The sequence below is a fragment of the Erpetoichthys calabaricus genome, chromosome 4 (genome assembly GCF_900747795.2).
Source record: "Erpetoichthys calabaricus chromosome 4, fErpCal1.3, whole genome shotgun sequence".
NCBI classification, from domain to species: domain Eukaryota; kingdom Metazoa; phylum Chordata; class Cladistia; order Polypteriformes; family Polypteridae; genus Erpetoichthys; species Erpetoichthys calabaricus.
This window is the reverse complement of record NC_041397.2, coordinates 205,361,539-205,381,444: the sequence shown is the minus strand read 5'-3', so window position 1 is coordinate 205,381,444 and position 19,906 is coordinate 205,361,539. Positions and strand designations below refer to the sequence as shown.

Below are 19,906 nucleotides of genomic sequence, written 5' to 3'. Positions count from 1 at the left end.
GAAGATGGCAAATTACATACTGTGGAAGGAAACACAGCTAGGACATTAGTTAATGTACTGTGGATGCTATTAAGATGTGAAAGCAAAATCAACACAAAAAGAAAACTCACCCAGAAAAGAGATATCACACAGTGGACAGCCAATGACCATTCTGGGTATGAAATAGGAGCTCAAGAACTAAAGCAGCAAGGCTAATTACTGTTAAAAACTTAAAAAACAATTAAACAAAAGCAAAGTAACAGCTGCAGTTAGCCAAAAAATGAAAGTAATAAAAAGACAGAGTAACATTATTTCAAATGAAAATAGAAATGCCTTTAAACACAAAGGAAATTTCTGTAATAATATTTATTTATTTACATATTAATTTCACACAAAATATTATTTCTTGTTTGTCTAGCAACACAAATATATTCCAACAGTCAAAGAATGAAATTTGTCTGCTGCTTCTTGTTATTTGTTTGAATAAACGTCTTATATAATAGCAAAGTCGAATTACTCCATTAAAAACAAGTAAATAAATGAACAAACAAAGCTGAAATAAGAATAATATTATTTTGAGATGACACAGTAGAAATTACAATTAAATAAATAATACAGATAATATATTACTATTTTTTACAAGAAATCATACATTTATTATTGAATAACAATAATTACTGAATTTCCAAAAGAGATTATAAGGCTGAAAATGCTTTTCTTTTTTGTTTTTAAAACTCATTACTAACAATGTCTTCATGCTTAAAACATGATTAAAAGGTGAAAGCAGGGGCACATATAGGGTTCAGTGAAGCCTGACTCAGTTTTACAGGTAATGACATTTGACCTGTATAGTTTACTCTAAAGAGAAGGTAAATCATTACACTTGGGGTTAAGCAGAGCCATGCTATTTGATCAGAGAACTGTTTGTTTTTGCTGCTTTATCTAAATTCTTGATGACAGTGCCATAGCACCCTGGCTATGTCTGGTTTAAGTGTTCATGAAGTCTGAGCCAAGGTGAAACCAGGAGTGTGTGGCAGCTTTGCAGTAGACTGAAAAGTCCCACTGGAAAGTTACGCCACAAGTGCTGAGTTACAGTATATGAGTATTTTACTTATCCTTTCTAAGCCTGTATGCGACTGATAGAAAGAATCAGTTGATAAATAATAAAATAAAACATCCATTTAAAAAGTATTTGTATAACCATATCCATCATTAAAAAATATAAAATTGAAGTTCTGTTTGTAAAGGTATTAGTTTTTCCAGTGTAACCGAGAATTTAAAATTTTTAAGATCACTGTGTAGATTTGATACTAGGAATGTTGTTCAAGTCTTGTTTGCATGTGGCATTCTTATTTAGTTTCAAGCTGTAGAATGAGTTATGGATGGAGTTCATCTAGAAGTCATGCTGGGTCTTGTTGCTGCTGTGTGATGAAAAGGTTGATACTCAGGTCAACACTATTTTCCTGTAGTGAAGAGAGATCTTTCTCTAGGGTTTTTCTGTTCATCTGTCTTTCTTTTTTATAAGTAAAGTTTCCTTGTTACTACAACATACTACTACATGACCCAACCATTTCAGTGTATGATGTAGAAAAGATACTTGACTCATTCATTTTGTAAGGTAACTTTTCAGCCAAGGCCCCAAGACAAATAATTAAAATATATAGTGTGAATTGAATTATTATGGAAAACTACATAAAATGTAAGCACGCTTTCACAAATGAAGTAGGCTCTAATTGCTTTTTCATATACTAGAGAAGGTGTACTTCAGGCTATAGCCTCTCAATTAAAATCATTCAATGTTACATTTAAAAACAATATTAAAAAAGACAGAGTTACATGACTACTAAAATATCTGTTTTCATGTGCATGGCACCCTCATTGTTTTCAGTTTACAGTCAGATTCCTGAGAAGAAAGAAAGAAAATGTGATTGATCTCACTGATGCTTATATCCTTTAACACTGGGATTGCTCCTTTTTGAAACTCCTTGTTATTCTGGCTTTTTGCATAGCTGTCTGTAACAGTAAAAATAAACAAATAAGAACATTACAATTTGCAGACAGCAGTGCATTTCATAAATGTACTTAAAGACAAAATTATGCAATGTCTTCTAAACACAATGTCCAGGTATCACAAACAGAGTGACAGGGAACTCTAAGCTAAAACCAGATTTGCTTATGTAAGCAAATGGGATAAATATATATGATAAAAATTCATCCTGGCCCTGAATCAGTGGGTACTGGAAAAGGCTGGTCAAATAACTTCATTTATTAAAGTATCATAGAATAATATATCTAGGCCTATAAAAAAAGCCTTGAAACCAGATATGACAAAGTTAGATGGCCTGAAATAATAAAGAGTTAGGAAAAGCTCACATTATTCATATAAACCATAATATTCAATAAATGGTACTCTTTTGTTGACAAAAACATTGCAGGCATACATGAATGAGCTAGTAGGTACCCACCTGTAACTGCATCTACAGAGTTCAATGGTGCTGTACTCATCATATTAATACCTAACAAAAGAATGTAGATAATTCCTACAGCTACTAGCAGATACACTGGCAGAGCAACTGCCCAGTACCTATAAGAGGAAAAAGAAAAAGAAAATAACAAATCTTACTATTCAAATATTGAAAATGTCAAAATGTAAATGGAACTCAAATTAACTCTTTAATAAAGATTAGCAATACATCAGTTAAGTTGATTTGTTTTCTACTAAATGAAGTGGAGTTATGTATCTTAATATATTCTTGTTTATCGCCACGCAAGAGTATGGTGACATGCTGCTTGCTGGCTGGACATGCAAGTAAGAATTTCACAGTCCTTAGTACACATGATAATACTACAGCTTTTACTACTACTTACTGCCATGTGTCACAGTGACATTGACCTCTCATGCACAATGGCAGCCTATAAGGATATCTGCCCTGCAACACTAACGATGTACAAGTCTACAGTTATAAAAGAAAGTTACCAAAGTAGACACCTACTTTTGTGGCCAGTATGTGAGTCCCAATGAGTGCAGCCATGATTCAGGAACATATGCCCACACAAGATATAAAACTGTAAAGCAAGAAATTTTGAGAAGTTACCATATTGTTTTTGTCTTTAAATGTCCACCACACAATGAAACAGCATCTTAATATTGGATACATTAAACATAAATTAATTTAATTAATTAATTAAACTAATTCTAAGAAAATAAATTGTTACTGTACATTCTACCATCATATAATGTGTACAACATTACAAATTAAATCAGATTATCTCTTTATCAACATAATACTTAATTGGAAAATTGGGATAAATAGTAGCTATACTATTTGTATAAATAGTATTCTTAATGCCTAGAGAATTGCAGTGAACTGGAGGTGAGAAATGAAATGTTATCCTTAAAGTTTAATATCATTTTCCATATCCAAGCAGTGTCGCTCTCCCTTATATTCAATACTGCCCTGTGATATTGAATAATTAGGTCCACAAGTTAAGTGGATGAATTATAATTATTGTTTCATGATATTTCTTGCCTAACATCATCCTGCTAAACATTTTTCATACCAGAGTTTCCAAAAAAAATTACAGTATCCAAATTTAGCACTAACAGGTAAAAGGCTTATTGTGCAGTAGTGTATTCAGCTTCTACTGTCTACTTGTCTTATTAATGTTTTTACCTGTAATTCTGTTTTTCTAGGCAGTAAATGTCAGGCATGCATGCATGCATGGATGGATGGATGGATGGATGGATGGATGGATGGATGGATGGATGGATAGATAGATAGATAGATAGATAGATGTTTCAAAAAATAAACAATAATTGCATAATTAATAATTTCCCAATTAAGTTTAACAGGAAAAGCTGTAAAACATAATGCTTTATATATGAGCAAATATTTTAAGAAAAAATAAAGAAATGCTTACTAAATCCAAACTGGGATCCCAGGAAGAGAGCAAAGCCATAAATGGCTCTTTCTGGTAAAGGTGATGGGGAATTTTCTACCATTTTTCTGAAAAGCAACAGTTAAATATAAATTGAAGTCCAAAAATTTTAAAAGCATTCCTTTTTTCTTACTATATAAGGATCATGGTAATGGAAATGTCCACCATCACTCATTCGAGTTTTCACTTCTTTCACTTCCTCTACTCTGATTACTGTAAACCAGAAGTAATTATACAAACAAATGTAAGAAAAACACCATTTTGGAAGGCCATATGTAGTAAAATGCTTTTAAATAAATAAAAATTCTTAAAATTAAATAATGACTTAAAATCTACACAATGCTCTCGGTTAGACTAATAAAATACCTAGTAAGATTTATAAATTTATCTTGAACAATTACAGGTATTCTAATCTAGCAAAAACATCCATTAAAATATACTGTAAATATCCAGCTCAGGTTTCCACATGTAGCTAAGAATAAAAATAACTCAAAGTGCAATGTGTTGCTGGGGTACACATTGATTCCTTCTACTGTGTCACAGCCCCCAAGTCCTGGGTTTGAACTCTGGCCTGGTCACTCTCTGTATATACTGTACATACTGTTTGCTTGAGTTTGTGTTTCACTGAATACTCCAATTTCCCTGGTACATCCCAAAGACAAGTATGCCTGGATAATAACTAGTTTCTGCTTTGTTCCTGGAGCTGCCAAGATAGGCTCCAGCTCTCAATCACCCTGAACTGAGTAAGTGGGTCAGAAAATGTATGGAAAGAAAATGCAATTTACCTTAGGTAAACACAAAGACTTTCTCCACAGACCAAAAGGTGCTAATAATAACATTCCATTCCAAAGATTCTATAAATCAATGAAGTTTATGTCATGCAAAATCAAAGCTTTGAAGCAGCTAGTTACTATGTCTTTCCCATGTTTACAATATTATTAGTATCCTTAAATTAATGTATGCAATACAATTTATTTTTTATAGCACATTTATCTGAAAATTGTTGATGTAAGGTAGTTATTTCAGGTAAGGACGCCAAGTTTTAAAGTAAGGTAGTTACATTCACTAATAATGGCGCTGGAAAGAGGTAATGTGTTGCATACTGATTAGCATATGAAAGGAAGAATTTCACCAGACTCCGCACACATGACAGTAATGACTATATAAACCTACAGTATGTCATAAATATATAAAAAAAGTTTTTAAAATTGAAATATTACCAAGAAAACATTTGCAGACCACAACTTATTGTACTTCTAGCTAAATTTGTGTTATGGTTCCATTTTTAAAAAAAAAACCTTTACATAGATCTGTATGTGGCTATAAGCAGCAAACAGAATAATATCTAAATGGGTCTGAGTCAAACATTGTCCATGTTCGGTTTGCATGTTCTCACATTTTTTCCATGGGTTTTCTTCATACATTCCAAACAAGTAAATGTTAGACTGATTTGCAATTCTAAATTGACAATACATGGATGTGTGATTATACATCATGTGGCTCACTCATTATATAATATAGATTATATGTGAGTGAGCCACATGATGGACTGGTGCCAAATCCAGGGTTGATTCCCTAATGCTAGCAGAATTGGCACCAATTCTGAGACCCTGAACTCGGCAGTTAGAAATGGATGCATGGACTTGTGAGAAATATTTTAAGAACTTCTGAACTTTTAATCTCAGAATTTAAGAGATAAAAGGCATCACATATACAGTAAATGAAAATATATTTTCAGAAATATCACCAACTGGCTTAATCTTCCTTGTAATCCTCTATCCAAACTGAATGGCAAAGAATGAATGGGTGAGACATATAATACAGAATAGGGCACAGTTTAATCCACTGGTCATTGCCTCTTATTCACAGCAAAAGCCAAACTAAACATTCTCAACTCTAGCTAATTCAATTTAGGGTTATAGGTGGGAACAACCTATCCTGACAGCAACACATTCAGTACTAACATTGATGGGATATGCATGCACACGCAAGAACACTAGCCATCCATGCCAAAAACTGTTTGAACTGCTACCATCTGGCAGACAGCACAGTGATATCAGGTACTGTACTTGTATTCTCTGAGGCAGTTTCTTCCATTAAGCCATAAAACTGAACACTGGACTAGCAAAGGTGTTTCAGTTATTGTTCTTTATGTACAGTACTCTGATTATATTGGTTCCATATTTTACTATAAAATGCTTATTTTTATTATTGCTACTTTTTGTATTTATGTCTAACTGGCATTATGTTGCTACTGCAGGGGTACTCAGCTCCAGTCCTGGAAGTCTGCAGTGGCTGTAGGTTTTCATTCCAACCAGTTTCATAATTATAAGCCAGGTCTAGCAGATAATGAAACTTATTTTTTCACTAGACATTAAGCCCATTACAATGACGGGCGCTAGAACAGTAGTGCATAAACATTAGTAGGAACAGTCTATATTAAATGGCAAGGGACCTTGACCTCATTCTGTTTCTTGTCTTAATTTTGTTTTTTTTTGTCAAAAATATTTTTGCCAGAAGCCTAAAGTAAAATAATAATAAAAATAAAATAGAAACATATATGACAATACAGTAAGTATAATTAATATCACATTTATCCTCCCCTCTGTGGCTGTTCATTGATGTGTTGTGTCTGTCTGAAGATCTCCTATCCTGCTTCTCTTTATTTTAGCTTGCTGTGGCGTCTCTCCAGCAAGTACTGTGCAGTTCCCCAGCAAGTATTTTAATCTGTGCTGGTGTGCAGCTGATTATTGTATGTGTCACGTCTCTCCCCAGCAACGGATTTTATGTGCGCAAAAATAAATCTACTTTTAAAAGTCATGCTATTGTAATATCATGAAAATTCTTATATTTAGGAAAACCCCTTCAACGACTGACACTTTACCGGGTCAAGCTTCTTAATCGCAAATCTGACATCCTCAGAGTGAACACTTGCACACCAACAAACACTAATCCCACCTCTTTGGGGAAGCTGGTCTCTGTGTCTCAGTAACCGATTGGATTTTTTGTGCCTTATGTTTTAGGTGTTGGCTTATTTACTGAAATCAAATTGGATCGGCCACGTGATATTTTATAGGTTCAGCCCTCTCTGTCTTCTGTGACGCGTCAGGTGGCTTTTGAAGCATCTGCTAGAGGCCGGTGACTCTGCCACTCATTCCGCCCTTCCCTGTACTTGCGCCTTGTCTGTAATATGCGTTTAATTTTCTGTCACAACAGTGGGCAATCAGCAGAGTCTCCCCAGGAACTGATGTAATGTGTGGCGTGCAGCTGATAATCTTGGCTGTGGCGTCTCCCCAGCAAGTACTGTGCAGTTCCCCAGCAAGTATTTTAATCTGTGCTGGCGTGCAGCTGATTATTGTATGTGTAGCGTCTCCCCAGCAACGGATTTTATGCGCATGGCTGCGAGTACCCAATCAGCACTCTCCCCAGCAATGATGTTCTTTATTAAAGAGTGCCCCGTACATGCGCACTTCACCAGAAGACACACACACGGACACATGGACGCACAAAGGGATTTTATTAAAGAGGATTATATTTTAACTACTAATTCTGGCTTTAGTCTTACTTTTCATGAATCCTAATAACCCTGTACCATTCACTGATCTCTAACTGCTATTTAACAGCATTATAAGGAATTGCAGTTTTGATACACACTTCAGATAAGTAATGATAGCTCAGCAACGACTCAAACCAAAGACCACATTTTCTGGAGATGTTCATGACATTATAAGCTAGCTTTAGTAAAAAATTGACCAATTTTAAAATATAGGTTTTTTCGCTATTCAGTTTTTAACATTATAATCACTCATAACATGGTAATTTTTCATTTTGGGGATAGCATAGTATTTATATAAAATATAACGACAAATTTCGCCCCCGTCCTCATTCTCAATACGTTCAAACTTTGTTTGCTTAAATCTCCTTTAATATTGATCCAAGACACATGCAATTTCTGTTCCATGGGTTACTCATAAGACCAAATCAGCATGCCACGTTTTGTTAAAATCTGTGACAATGAGGTCTAAAAGTGTGATGATTTGACATGGAATTACCCTTATACAGCTTGTTAGCACTTTCATTCATCCAAGACAAATCTTTATCATATTCATTTTTTCATTTTCTGAGGACATTATTCATGTTTTGTGGTCCAACACAAATTTATATGCCTTGGTCTTTCCCTTCTCTCTCATTTATTTCAAAACATTTTATTAATACAGATGATTTATGATGTACATATAAAGGTTTAAATGGAAGCAAGTTTTCTGAAGTGCTGGTAGTTCCTTTATCAGTTGCACCTCATTATTAACTGATAGCTGGTTAAGAAAATGGGCAACAAATAATACCTAAATACAGCTGTTTAAACTTAAAATAAACACATAAGAGTTTTGAATCATAAAAAAAACAAATGGAACTAAAACTAAGCCCAAAAACATATTCCTTGAATTAGTAAATGAAAGGGTTCTATTTAAAAATGTGGTTAAAACAAAAACCTGCATTCACTGTGGACCTTCAGGACCAGATTTGAGTTAACTATGGTGTATTGCACATGTTATTTTGTTTTGTGGTTTTTTTGTTGTTAGTATAGCACTATTTCTTGAAACTTTGCACATAAGAAATGTTACTACTGTAATTGTATATGCTTCTGCAAATTGTAAGTGACAAACAAATAAATAAAGAAATAACAACACACATGGCCAATTTAGACTCTATATGGCAAGAAAACTAACACCTGCTGAAAAATTCACACAAGCATGGTTAGATTGTGCAGGCTCTAAATAGACAAAAATCTGGCACAGGATGCAGACGCAGGCAGCAGTGCTAAACCCTGCAACTCACAACCTTCATAATGAAGAAAACACACAATACAAAATCTGAAAAGCTAAAATTAATATTTAACGAAAATTAAATGCAAGAGTTGAAAAAAATGTTTTGAGCTTAAACCTGAAACAGGTAATATGTGATACTGATTTTGCAAATGGCCAAAGATTAGTTCCAGTGCATTAAAACATGTGAATAATAAGCATTATCAAGCATTTTGGTTTATATTGTATATTTCATGTTTCAAAACCAAGCCAACATGCATGCCAAATACCACAAAATCAAATAATTTGACATCACTGAATGTCTAATGTTTGGCAAATTTCCCTATCGAGTTTCATTCTCAAACTGTCAGCATGTATCAGGACCAGAACTATTTATATGCCACAGCAAAGAGATGGGTTATTCTGTTATGGCAGGATGTCTCTCAAAGATGACCCAAGACCTAACCAGCCTTACACATTGTCACCTATGTGTGTACACCTGATGCCTTCAGGGCTCCCAGAAGGTAAACAATACCAATCCAAGCAAGGAGAGTGTGTTGTCACTAACTATCTCTCCTCTTCGCCCGGAAAATTTCAGACTAACAGGTGGGAGGATCTGTAACCCAGGTCTGTGTCTGCTCGGAATCCCCACCACTTCTAGGATGGTAGTATACAAACCATTATCCCACAGGAATTCTGTGTTCAATCTGGGACCACCCATTGCATGGTACAAAGTGCCCTCTCCAGAGTCATTATTCTGTTTTTGGCTTGATGCCACTTTTTGCACCTTCAAGTGCCATTTATGTTTATATTTTCTTAAAGCCAATGAAACAGGGTTACCGGCAGGTACTTCAGCTGTTTCGTTAAAGTCTTCCAGTTTTGCACATCACAGCATCAACAGATGAAAATGTTGTCAACATGGAGCAAATCATAGTGGAGAATCGAAGAGTGATGATGCATGAAATCACTGACACTACAGTATAGTGAACGGATTAGTATTTGGTCAGCTGGACCCATTCTTCATGAACAATTAAACATGAAATGAAATGAAGCTTCACGGCATTAAATATTCCAAAAAGAATTTCATGTTAATGAATTTGGACTGAGGGCAAATTAAGAAAACATTTCAATTTAATTAATTTGCACTGAGGGAAAGTTAAGAAGCATTTCATAACTGGAAATGTAACATGGTAACATTACTACGACCCGCACTCCAAACAACAATCAAAAGCACTTAAGCATAACGATTCTCCAGCATCAAAAAAGTTCAAGGTCAGGGTTATATATACTGTACGTTTCTTATGACGTTAAGAATATTGGAACGGGCACCAGTACTTCAAGCCTTACTCACAAACACGTGACCGATTTAGAATTGTCCTTTGAGAATGTCTGAGAAAACCCCATACAGCTGAGACAGTACTTGTGAACTTCACAGGAGCAATAACCATGCAGGCAAAGAATCCAGATCAAGGATGCTGGATCCGGGAGGATGCAGCGCTACCCACTCCACAACCACAAAAAAGAAGCTTTCAGCACTGAGATATCAGCAGTCAAAATGAGAAATACCATTACCACAATCATGAGTTTTTAATACGCTGTATAAACACTAAAGCGGCACTTATCTTTATTCTTAGATGAAGCTTCAAAGTAAAAGGCTTAATTAAATTGTCGACACAAGCTTTACATTATTTTACATTTTTTACAAAATTATAAGATAATATTCCTGTTTTTAAAATCACTTAACATTCTCTTTCATCCAACTATTCTATACTTTTATATGTATCCAGTCAGCACCGGACACAAGAATGAAGCCAGCGCAGCTCGGGTCGTCAGCGGAGGAAACGATAAAATAATGGTTACCGTAAAAGCTCCAGCCTTCACATGGTGCTCTCATGACTCCATGATATCCGGGATTTTAATATACCCGAGAACCTGCACCTCAGCATCCTGCAACTGACATAAGAAATGCAGTACAGTAATATTTACAACTAAAACTGTGAGACAGTTGGAAACGTTTGAAATGCACCTGTCATTTCAGTTAGATCGTTAGGAAACAACAATGTTAACGCAAATATCGGAGATTCACCATTAATACCGAAGTTACTTACACTGTCGGAAAGTCGACTTTATGAATTCATATTTGTAAAGAATCTTTCAAGAGTGTGTTTAATAACTTATTCACTTATTTCATGAAGTCCTGACCATTTCCGCATGAGAACGTAAATACTACGGTATACTAGAAGGGCCAAGCCGCACGAGAAAACGCAAAGATGTTCGGGGACTACGACTGTTCTCACAAGAGAAAAAAAATCAGAATTCACAGAAACAGCGACTATTGCTACCCAAAAGGTAGGAACGTGTCCGCTTCTTACCGAGTCAGGAAACCTGTCTACACTACTTTTAGATTTAGTCCCAGACCGATGTAAGATACAAACAACATTATTTAAAAAAATTCAAAATAAAATCTTTTTGCCTTGGCCCTACTATAAACTGACAATGGCGGTTTTCTGCCTTGCTTTCAGCGATGCCGCGATGGGCTCCAACATCCCCCCGTGCCACCGAAGTGAATTAAGTTTGATAATATTAAATTATGATATTTTCAACTTTACAGCAGTGGTCCAAAATACATTTTGTGAGGAACTTTTTAACGTAAAATAAGCAATTTAAATCTTCTTTAAATTGGTACTTAAAGAGACTCTGGAAAAATTAAAAGGCTAGAGACAATTTTGACGCCGTACCTAGACAAAATACTGTAAGTGCTATACACATGAACTTTAAGGTCTCGGAGTCACACAGAGTAAAGTAAACGACTACTACAGAGTGTTCGCCTTAATCATCTTCTTCCTCTTTTCCCACTTTTATGTAAGATCGATCTTTAATAGGTTTCAACGCGATTTTTACCACAGGATGCCTTTCCTCACATCAGTCCTCCCCGTTTGTCAGCAAAAATCTAAAGTACAGAATATGGGCTTACTCTCAGAATTTATGACAAGGTATGTTGTATCAAAGCTTATATATTTAATTGGCCTTTGTTGCACACATGTCAAACAACCAAGTAATCATCACAACATCCCAGACCCAGACAGTGACCTGCTCGATAAAGGCAGTGTTCCAAAGAAGTTGCATAAGCTAACCAGGCAATTGTTACACCTGTTTTCTGCGGTTGCACCCTGAATGCTTGTTTAAGTTCTAATTTTTGGACTCTTGCATTAAATTGGGTAAATTCTTAGAATGGACACAAAGTTAAGTTTAGATCACAGTGTAGTGGTTCTGCCAGGAGCCACATCTTGTTAGTACCTCTCTACCCTCACTAGTACTTTGAGTGACTCCCTTCTTACTCCGGCAGGTGTCTTTTTCAAACCATACTGCATGACACCATGACTTATCCATTGCTGTTCTGTCTCTGGTAACCTTTCCCAGCTTTGTCTCTTGTTACAATGTATTTATAAAGTATATTGTTAAGTTGTTGTGCTACTTTGGATTTGATGAGATAAAATAAACTTTATAAATCCCAAGGGGAAATTTAAATGCATACAGCAGCAGAAACATAACAAACGAAGATAGACTCAGAACAAATAATATAATCAATCAATCAATAAATAAATAACTGTATATTGGGCAGAAATTGAAAAATGAACTTAGAGTATAAATATTTAGTCTGGGATGTCAGAAGGAAGCCATGAATTGCCTGAAAGCAGTGGGCAATCCTGTTATCAATAGGATTAGCATTTACAAGGACCCTAAAATGGACTGGTGGATTGCAAGTTTCATTTCAGTATAGCACTCTTGGATGCAGAAATTAGTTCTATATCCTTGAAGCCCTGATAATGTGGGGAGGATAAAAGGAAGGATTAATTGAAATTAAAATATTCCTAAAATATCTAAACCAGCAGAAAGCTCAATAGCAATTTGTTATATTTAACAATTACCCTTAAGCATTATAGCATTAATGAAACAACATAGGGTTATATCTTATGTATACTTTTATATAGTGAGGAATTTGTTTCTGAAAAAGAAATTAAACCAATAATTTAAACATGATAGTTTAAATCTTTATTGGATTGCAGTGGTACCAATTAATTTTTAATCATTTAGGAGACTGGACAAAAAGCTGCAACCTACTTCTAAAATGTATACTATAATCTGAAAAGTTCAGAGCCAGTCATCCATTACTAAGCACACAAGCTAAGAGAATGTCTCGCTTTACATCTGATTTTTGAGACAGAAAATAACAAATGACACATTTAACTCAGACAGCTGAGACGACAAATGTCTGTGACCTGAGAGGTCAGGGAGTCAACAGAGGTTCATTGCTCCTTCTTCATAATTTTGGGAAGTCTATAGGATAGGAATACGGCAAAGTTAAATGTCATCAGTACAGTATATTAGGAGTTCACACCCTAAAATAATACACATATGGTAAAGGTATCAACAGGATTGACTTAATTAAAAAATAAAAGGTTTTGTAAGAAAATTGCAGTTTGGATTTTAGGTAGTTTATCCTTAAGACATGTTAAGACTATCAGGTGAGCAAAGAAAAAACTGCCAGGAAAGGACTATGGAGAAAAGTGTCATGGATGTGCAATGCCTTCTGGAATGTAGAGAAATTTGACTGGAATCAATCGTGCAAGAGAAAGAGGCACTCTAGTGAAACCCTCGGCAATTAATTATGAATTCTTCTCGTCAATTGCTATCATAATGACCTATTTTATGATCAGAAAGATCAGCATCAGTGCGGTAAATAATTATTGAAATGTTATAGAATAGTTTGGGTAACTTGGCGCCTAGGGCAGAAAGCCTACTGATGCTCACATGCAAATTTTTATTTTAGAAAATGCATAACATTATAATGACCTGCACCTGCCTATTAAAATAAATTACTATACTGTATACTAAACTGAAAGCTAGAGCCCCATACCAAATTATTTGATTACACTCACTTTATGTCTTCTATCAAATTATTTTCAAAACATTCCTCTATATCTACGATTTGCTGAAATGAAATGCCCCAGACTGCTTGTCTACACTGCTTATCTCATATAAACATGAGTGGAAACTGAGCTTTGGCCGTCTAATCTTAGCAAACAATCACTTACCTCTGATGCATCAAATTTTGTGTCTGTCTATGAAATTCTTTCTAATTCAACATTTAAATCAGACCGAAGAACCAATTTTCGCCCTCTTTCCTTCTAAAATGAATGAGTATGCCTAGCGATACACTCGCATTTCGTCTGGAATAATGCTGCCAAGATAGGCTCTGATCTGCACAACCCTCAAATGGGCTGAGTAGGTCTGATATTGGATGGATGAATGGGTGAAACTGTATGTCCAATCTAATTTGTGAATGACACTTGTTCAATATGATTCACTAGTAATTCTCCCCATCTAATTTGCCTTGGTCCTCAGCTGTAAAGCCCTATTCACAGATTATACCCTCTAATTTAGTCTTTAGATTGGTTTATAGAAAAGTGTATTGTAATTTGTAAAGCTCTTAGTGAGTGTACTAATGTTGAAAGACTGAAGTCTAATTTGGATCAGTTGCTACAATGAAGATCATCTAAATAAAATTCATACATCTGCTAACTTTCTTGGATTTATTTTATCTCATTTCTATAAAGCAGAAATTAACTCTGTGATTAATTTTTAATACAAAACAGTTTTAATACTCACTTGCCTATGTACAGTATATTAAATGATTCCAGTTAGTTTATTGAACAGTATTGTGTAACAGAAACAAAGCTCAATAACCACCAACACAACTCAGGGGTTGCTATAATATTTGGGAAAACAAATACAAATGGTTTGAACAGCTATGTTACAAAAAAACATACCAAAAGCACTAAATAATTGCCTAAAAAATTGGATATTAAAAAACAAAAGCACTTATTATTTAGTGGCATTTATTTTTACAGTAAAATTAAGGCATTGCAAAGCCTCCATTTCTCACAAACTAAAGAGTTTATAAGCATAACTTTTTCTACATTAGTTATTGGGTACAGAGACATCATTTTCAGCAATTATGAAGCAAAGGGTGGCAAGTCAGGAAAAATCTGTTGATTTGACTTACATTGACTCAAATAAATGTAAAGAGCTGTGCTCCTCATTTAAGATGGGTTGAAATCTAAGTAATCATCATAGACCTCAGTGTATTTGCAGTGGACCACGCAATTAATATGCCTATGTCCTACTGTATGATTTGGTATGGAATTGATAGAAGTACTTTTAATGCTTATGTTACGCCATCTATTGGAATGACAAATCCAATGCATTTTATTACTAAAAGTGTTTATGATGCACCATCTTCGGAAAGTCAGAGTCATAAGAACAGGGCGGACAAAACTGCTGACACACAGACACTTATCCTTTTATTAAGGTGGATGATTTAAAATTGTTCTTGTTAAAAAGTTTTCTTTTTCCCTCAGTTATATTAGTACATTGTATGCTTAAATATAAGTATGATAATTTGAATTATGTTTGTAGACCTGAGGAATACTCTGTTATGCAGCCCTTTGTTTGCAAAATTATTTTGGACACATTTACAAAGGTTTGTGTTTAGGTATTTAATGGCATGTACTTTAGATGAACTGGCCACGCTAAACTGACCATGGTGTGTGTGTTCACCTGGTGATGGGCTGGAACCCTGACCTTATGTTGTATGCTTACCTACTCAAGATTAAGCAGGCTTAGAAAATGGTATGGTATAGTATTTAAAGATGTACTTTCTGATATTTTGTCTTTTATGTGTGAGGCAAAATGTGGAAAAATATCATTTTTTTAAATAAATGTATTAATTATTCTGAGTATGTTTCTATTGCATTATTTAGAATTGTCCAAGATAGTTTTACTTCTTTAAAACTAACTTTAAAACACTAACGCAAAAAATCATTTTGAATTATGCCAAATATATAACTGCTTTAAATAACTGATTAATTTGTTATCTCTGTATGTTAATTCAGCTTTTGTGAAATTTCTGGAATGGTTTTCCTAGGCTTATATATATATAAGCCCAACCACAAGCGTTACCTGGTAGGTAACCACCTACACGATTCAGGTCGGGACTCAGACTACGAATGCAATGAATGTAACATATATATATATATTGTCACACACGTGCGCATGGGAGGCAGCTAAAGGGCTTGAGTAAGGACAGTTCCAAGGCATGCCGGGATGTGGCAGAGTGCACTGACTCTTTTTCTCCCTTTCCTGTAGACCATTCACGGGAGATCCCACCTGGCTTTCTTGACGTCACTTCCGGGACCGAGCCTATGGAAGAAGACCTTGCCGGCTCCAGCCCCTGTGATGTCAGTCCAGGCTCGAACCAATGGCTGAAGACCATGAGCCCGATCCCTATGATCTCATTTCCTGTCTTCCCCTTTAAAAACCTGCACCTTTGCCCTATTCCCTCAGTTCTGTCTTGGACTCAGTTGTGTGCACATCAGTGCAGTATTCATTTAAAAAATGACTTTTGCAGCCAGGAAAGCAATTACACGGGTGGTTGCCCCAAACCTTTCTATGACTCTGTGTCGAGTTTGTGACAAAATATATATAGATAGATAGATAGATAGATAGATAGATAGATAGATAGATAGATAGATAGATAGATAGATAGATAGATAGATAGATACTTTATTAATCCCAAGGGGAAATTCACAAAAAAAAAAAAAAAATATATATATATATATATATACTGTACATACACAAGCATGGTTCCAAGCCTGGCTGCAAAAGGAGGAGGGTGGTCATTCTGCCAAAATGACCAGAACCAGGAAAATGGGGAAACCAGGCAAGAAACTGTATGGAAATTAAAACTGGATGTCATTCAAGTGCTCATGCTACTGCATCCAGGACAGCTGATGCGCCAGCACTGGAGACGCAAGGTGCTGGTGAGAAATACATACTGGCAGAAATAAAAAAATTAATTAACCCAAAAATTAAAATTTGAGTAGTCACATGGAATGTATGAACTGGACATCACATTGGCTAAAAGGAAATTATTGCGCAAGAACTATCGAAATGCAACGATGACCCTCTTCTACTCTGAGGGGGAGAAATGAGAAGCAGGCATAGGATGCATGATGGATAGTCAAGCCATCAAAAGCGTGGTCACTTTTAAAGCAATATCCTGCTGGCTGGCAGCACTCACTGTTGATGACACCATCAAGACCCACACTCTTCAAAATATGCTGAGCTCGATTCCTACAACCGAGATGACCATCCTGGCTGGTGATTTCAAAACCCACATCAGTACCGATATGTCCAGATGTTAGGCAGCAATGGGTAAATTTGGACATGGAGAAATCAATGATAATGGTATGCACCTGTTGTCCTTTCCCACATCAAATAACTTGGTTGTAGGAAATAGCATCTTTCGGCACCAATACAAACACCAGCTCACATGACACAACCCATCTGGGAAGGATTTAGCAGTATTAGACTACATTTTGGTCAGTTCACGAATCCAATCATTACTGCAGGATGTACGTGCCATGAGGGGACCAGACTATGGATCTGACTGTTACTTTGTCTGGTCCACAGTGCGGCTACGCCTGGTCACTTGTCACACCTGTTGGACCCTGACTGCAAGCAAGAATTCCAGCTGGCCCACTCCAACCAATTTGCAGAATTGGATCTACTGGATGATGTGAACGCAGAAGAAAAGTAAATATCTGAAACCATCCTGGAATGCACCAAACCATTGTGCCCCATTGCCTGCCATTGAACGTGACCCTGGATCTCGGACAAGTACCTAGACCTGGTAGCAAAATGAAAACAGGCAAAGCTGACAAATCACGGACTCTATCGGCAGCAAAACCGAGAGGTTCATTTGAAGATGAAAGTAGAACGGGACACATAGTGGAACAATGTGGCAGCCAACTTGGAGGAAGCAGCATCCAAAAATGAGTACCACATCCTTTACCACACTCTCAGAAAGTTAACCAGCAAGACCAAGTCAACCTTTGATAACATCAGGAAGATGGACGGATCCTTTGTGAGATTACCAAGTGAAAGATTGCAACAGTGGAGGAAATTCTTTCAAGAACTCTAAAACCATGACCCAGCACAGGAACCTCCAATGGCTTCCCCAGCTATTAATCCACCCGAGACTCTGTTCAATATTAGTGAACCAGGAATTGAGAAACTGAAAGCAGCCATAAAATCGTTGAAAAATGGCAAGGCACCTGGAGTGGACCAGGTCACCACAGAGGTAATTAAAGCTTGAGGAGATGTTCTACTGCATTGACATAATGCAATGATCCAATCGATCTGTTGTATGGAACAAGTGCCATCTATGTGGAAAAAAGCAATCGTGCCAATCCACAAAAAAGGAGAAAACCGCGAGTGCAAGAACTATTGTGGAATTAGCCTCCTATCTATTATCAGCAAGGTGTTCATGAAGGTCATCCAAACGAACCTGCAGAAACAAATCTGGAACAAACCAGCTGGGTAGAGCAGTCAGGGTTTTGACCACACAGGGGTTGTTGTGATCAAATCCTCATCTTTCGCCAACTGATGGAAGGGAGAATAAGATGCGGAAAGCAGACTGTAATTGTCTTTATCAACATCAAGTCGTCATTTGACAGTATCTTCTGGCCTGCACTATGGAGACAGAACACATGCCACCTAAAGCCATCAGGATCCTCCAGGCATCATACCATGGTTTGACCAGCCACGTACAGATCCGAAACAAACTATCTGATGACTTTCCATCTAGACCAGAGTTTGCCAGGGAGATGTGGTGTGCCCCATCCTATGTAACATAATGGTCGATACAATCATGAGGCACTCGAGGGTAGGCATGGAGTACAATAGGATTACTTACTTATTATTACTTTCTAACAGACCTGATGTTCACTGACTACTGCTCCATATTTGTAGATGATGGTGCAGAGGCAACTGACATTCTCTACACTATCACCTGCACCGACCAGTCATATGGCCCAAAGATCAACATCAACAAGACTAAGGTTCAGTCCATTGTCCACCCTGAGGGACTACAGATCGAACAATTCCAGGCATTCAAGCACCTGGGGTCACTGGTCCAATAGAAGAAAGTATCATCAAGCTTGGAGAGCTGCAGTAGGATTGGACAGGCCACTGCAGCATTTACCTCACTCAAGTGGAAGAAGACAAACATCACCCTAAACACCAAAAATAATCTCTTCTACATGCTCATCCTGCCGATTCCACTCTATGGATCAAAAATGTGGACACTACTTCAATCGGACCTGAACTAACTTGAGTTATTTCAAATGCGATGTCTGCGACAGAATCTCCACATCTCAATTTGCGATCCTATCCCAGACGAAGTCATCTGGACATTAAGTGCGCATCTCTAGACAAGCAAACCCAGCAGTGGTGGCTCAAATGGTTTGGAAATCTCTGCTGATTGGGCCCAAACCACATACCACATCATCTCCTGTTGAGGAGGCCCCCCACCCAATGGAGAATACAACGAACTGCACACAAGAAAACTTGAATCAAGCATGTACTGTTAGAGCCAACACCTTGATCAGGCAAAGACAGTTGCCATGGACCGTAAAGCATGGAACGTCATCTTAAGCAACATCCAAAAACCTATGGCACCTACAGCACCATATTGATGCTAAGCTAAGAATTACATATACTGTATGTATATATATATATATATATATATATATATATATATATATATATATATATATATATATACTGTATATAAACTTCCAATGAATGACCTAAAATGGTGAAGAAGTAAGCAGTAAACTGTCAGGGATTTAAATTTTAAGTTTAGGTCCATGCATCCACACAGATGGTCCAGTGGTAGTGCTGCTGCTTTGTAATAAGGAGATTATGGGTTTGCTTCCCAGGTACTCCCTGTGTGGACAGTGCTTTGAGCAAATAAAAAAGTGCTATATAAATGTAAAGAATTATTATTATTATAGGTTAGTGGAAACTAAAAAAAAGAAATTTTCTTCTGGGGGCAACTAATAGGTAACAAGCTACAGATGTTCTGCAGCAATTAAAGTAAATTAAGCCTTGCAAGCTGAAGCAGTTTGCACTGGTGTCACAACTTTTGTTGATTACTTAAAACCCCTTTGTCTTAAAGCAGAGATGGAAAAGACTGTGTTACTGCATACTCTGAAGTACTACTTGGACGACATTACACTGTAGAAAGTTATAAATTCTAAAGATAATGCCAAGATAAC

The 19,906-nt window shown here is 36.4% G+C and overlaps 1 protein-coding gene across 3 annotated transcripts; it reads right to left on the bottom strand.

Moving 5' to 3' along the window:
• Window positions 1-338: 338 nt before the first annotated feature.
• pigp (phosphatidylinositol glycan anchor biosynthesis, class P) lies at window positions 339-10,964 on the bottom strand. 3 transcript variants are annotated; one of them, XM_051926861.1, is made up of 7 exons: window positions 10,829-10,964; window positions 10,581-10,673; window positions 9,571-9,693; window positions 3,901-3,986; window positions 2,973-3,045; window positions 2,445-2,563; window positions 339-1,992 (listed from the first exon to the last, which is right to left on the bottom strand). In XM_051926861.1, the coding sequence occupies exons 4-7, from the start codon at window positions 3,980-3,982 to the stop codon at window positions 1,838-1,840; spliced, it is 429 nt and encodes a 142-aa protein (XP_051782821.1). In that variant the 5' UTR covers window positions 3,983-3,986; window positions 9,571-9,693; window positions 10,581-10,673; window positions 10,829-10,964; the 3' UTR covers window positions 339-1,837. The 3 variants fall into 3 exon arrangements, with proteins under 3 accessions (XP_051782821.1, XP_028656058.1, XP_028656060.1); XM_028800225.2 differs by lacking the exon at window positions 9,571-9,693; XM_028800227.2 differs by lacking the exons at window positions 9,571-9,693; window positions 10,581-10,673.
• Window positions 10,965-19,906: the final 8,942 nt, after the last annotated feature.

Bases quoted from the DNA above. Each gene is read 5' to 3' on its own strand.
- pigp (XM_051926861.1), bottom strand. From the start codon at position 3,982: ATGGTAGAAAATTCCCCATCACCTTTACCAGAAAGAGCCATTTATGGC. The intron at 2,564-2,972 runs GTAGGTGTCTAC...TTCCTCTTATAG, and splicing joins CTCACATACTGGCCACAAAA to GTACTGGGCAGTTGCTCTGC. The intron at 1,993-2,444 runs GTGGGTACCTAC...TTACTGTTACAG, and splicing joins CTCTGTAGATGCAGTTACAG to ACAGCTATGCAAAAAGCCAG.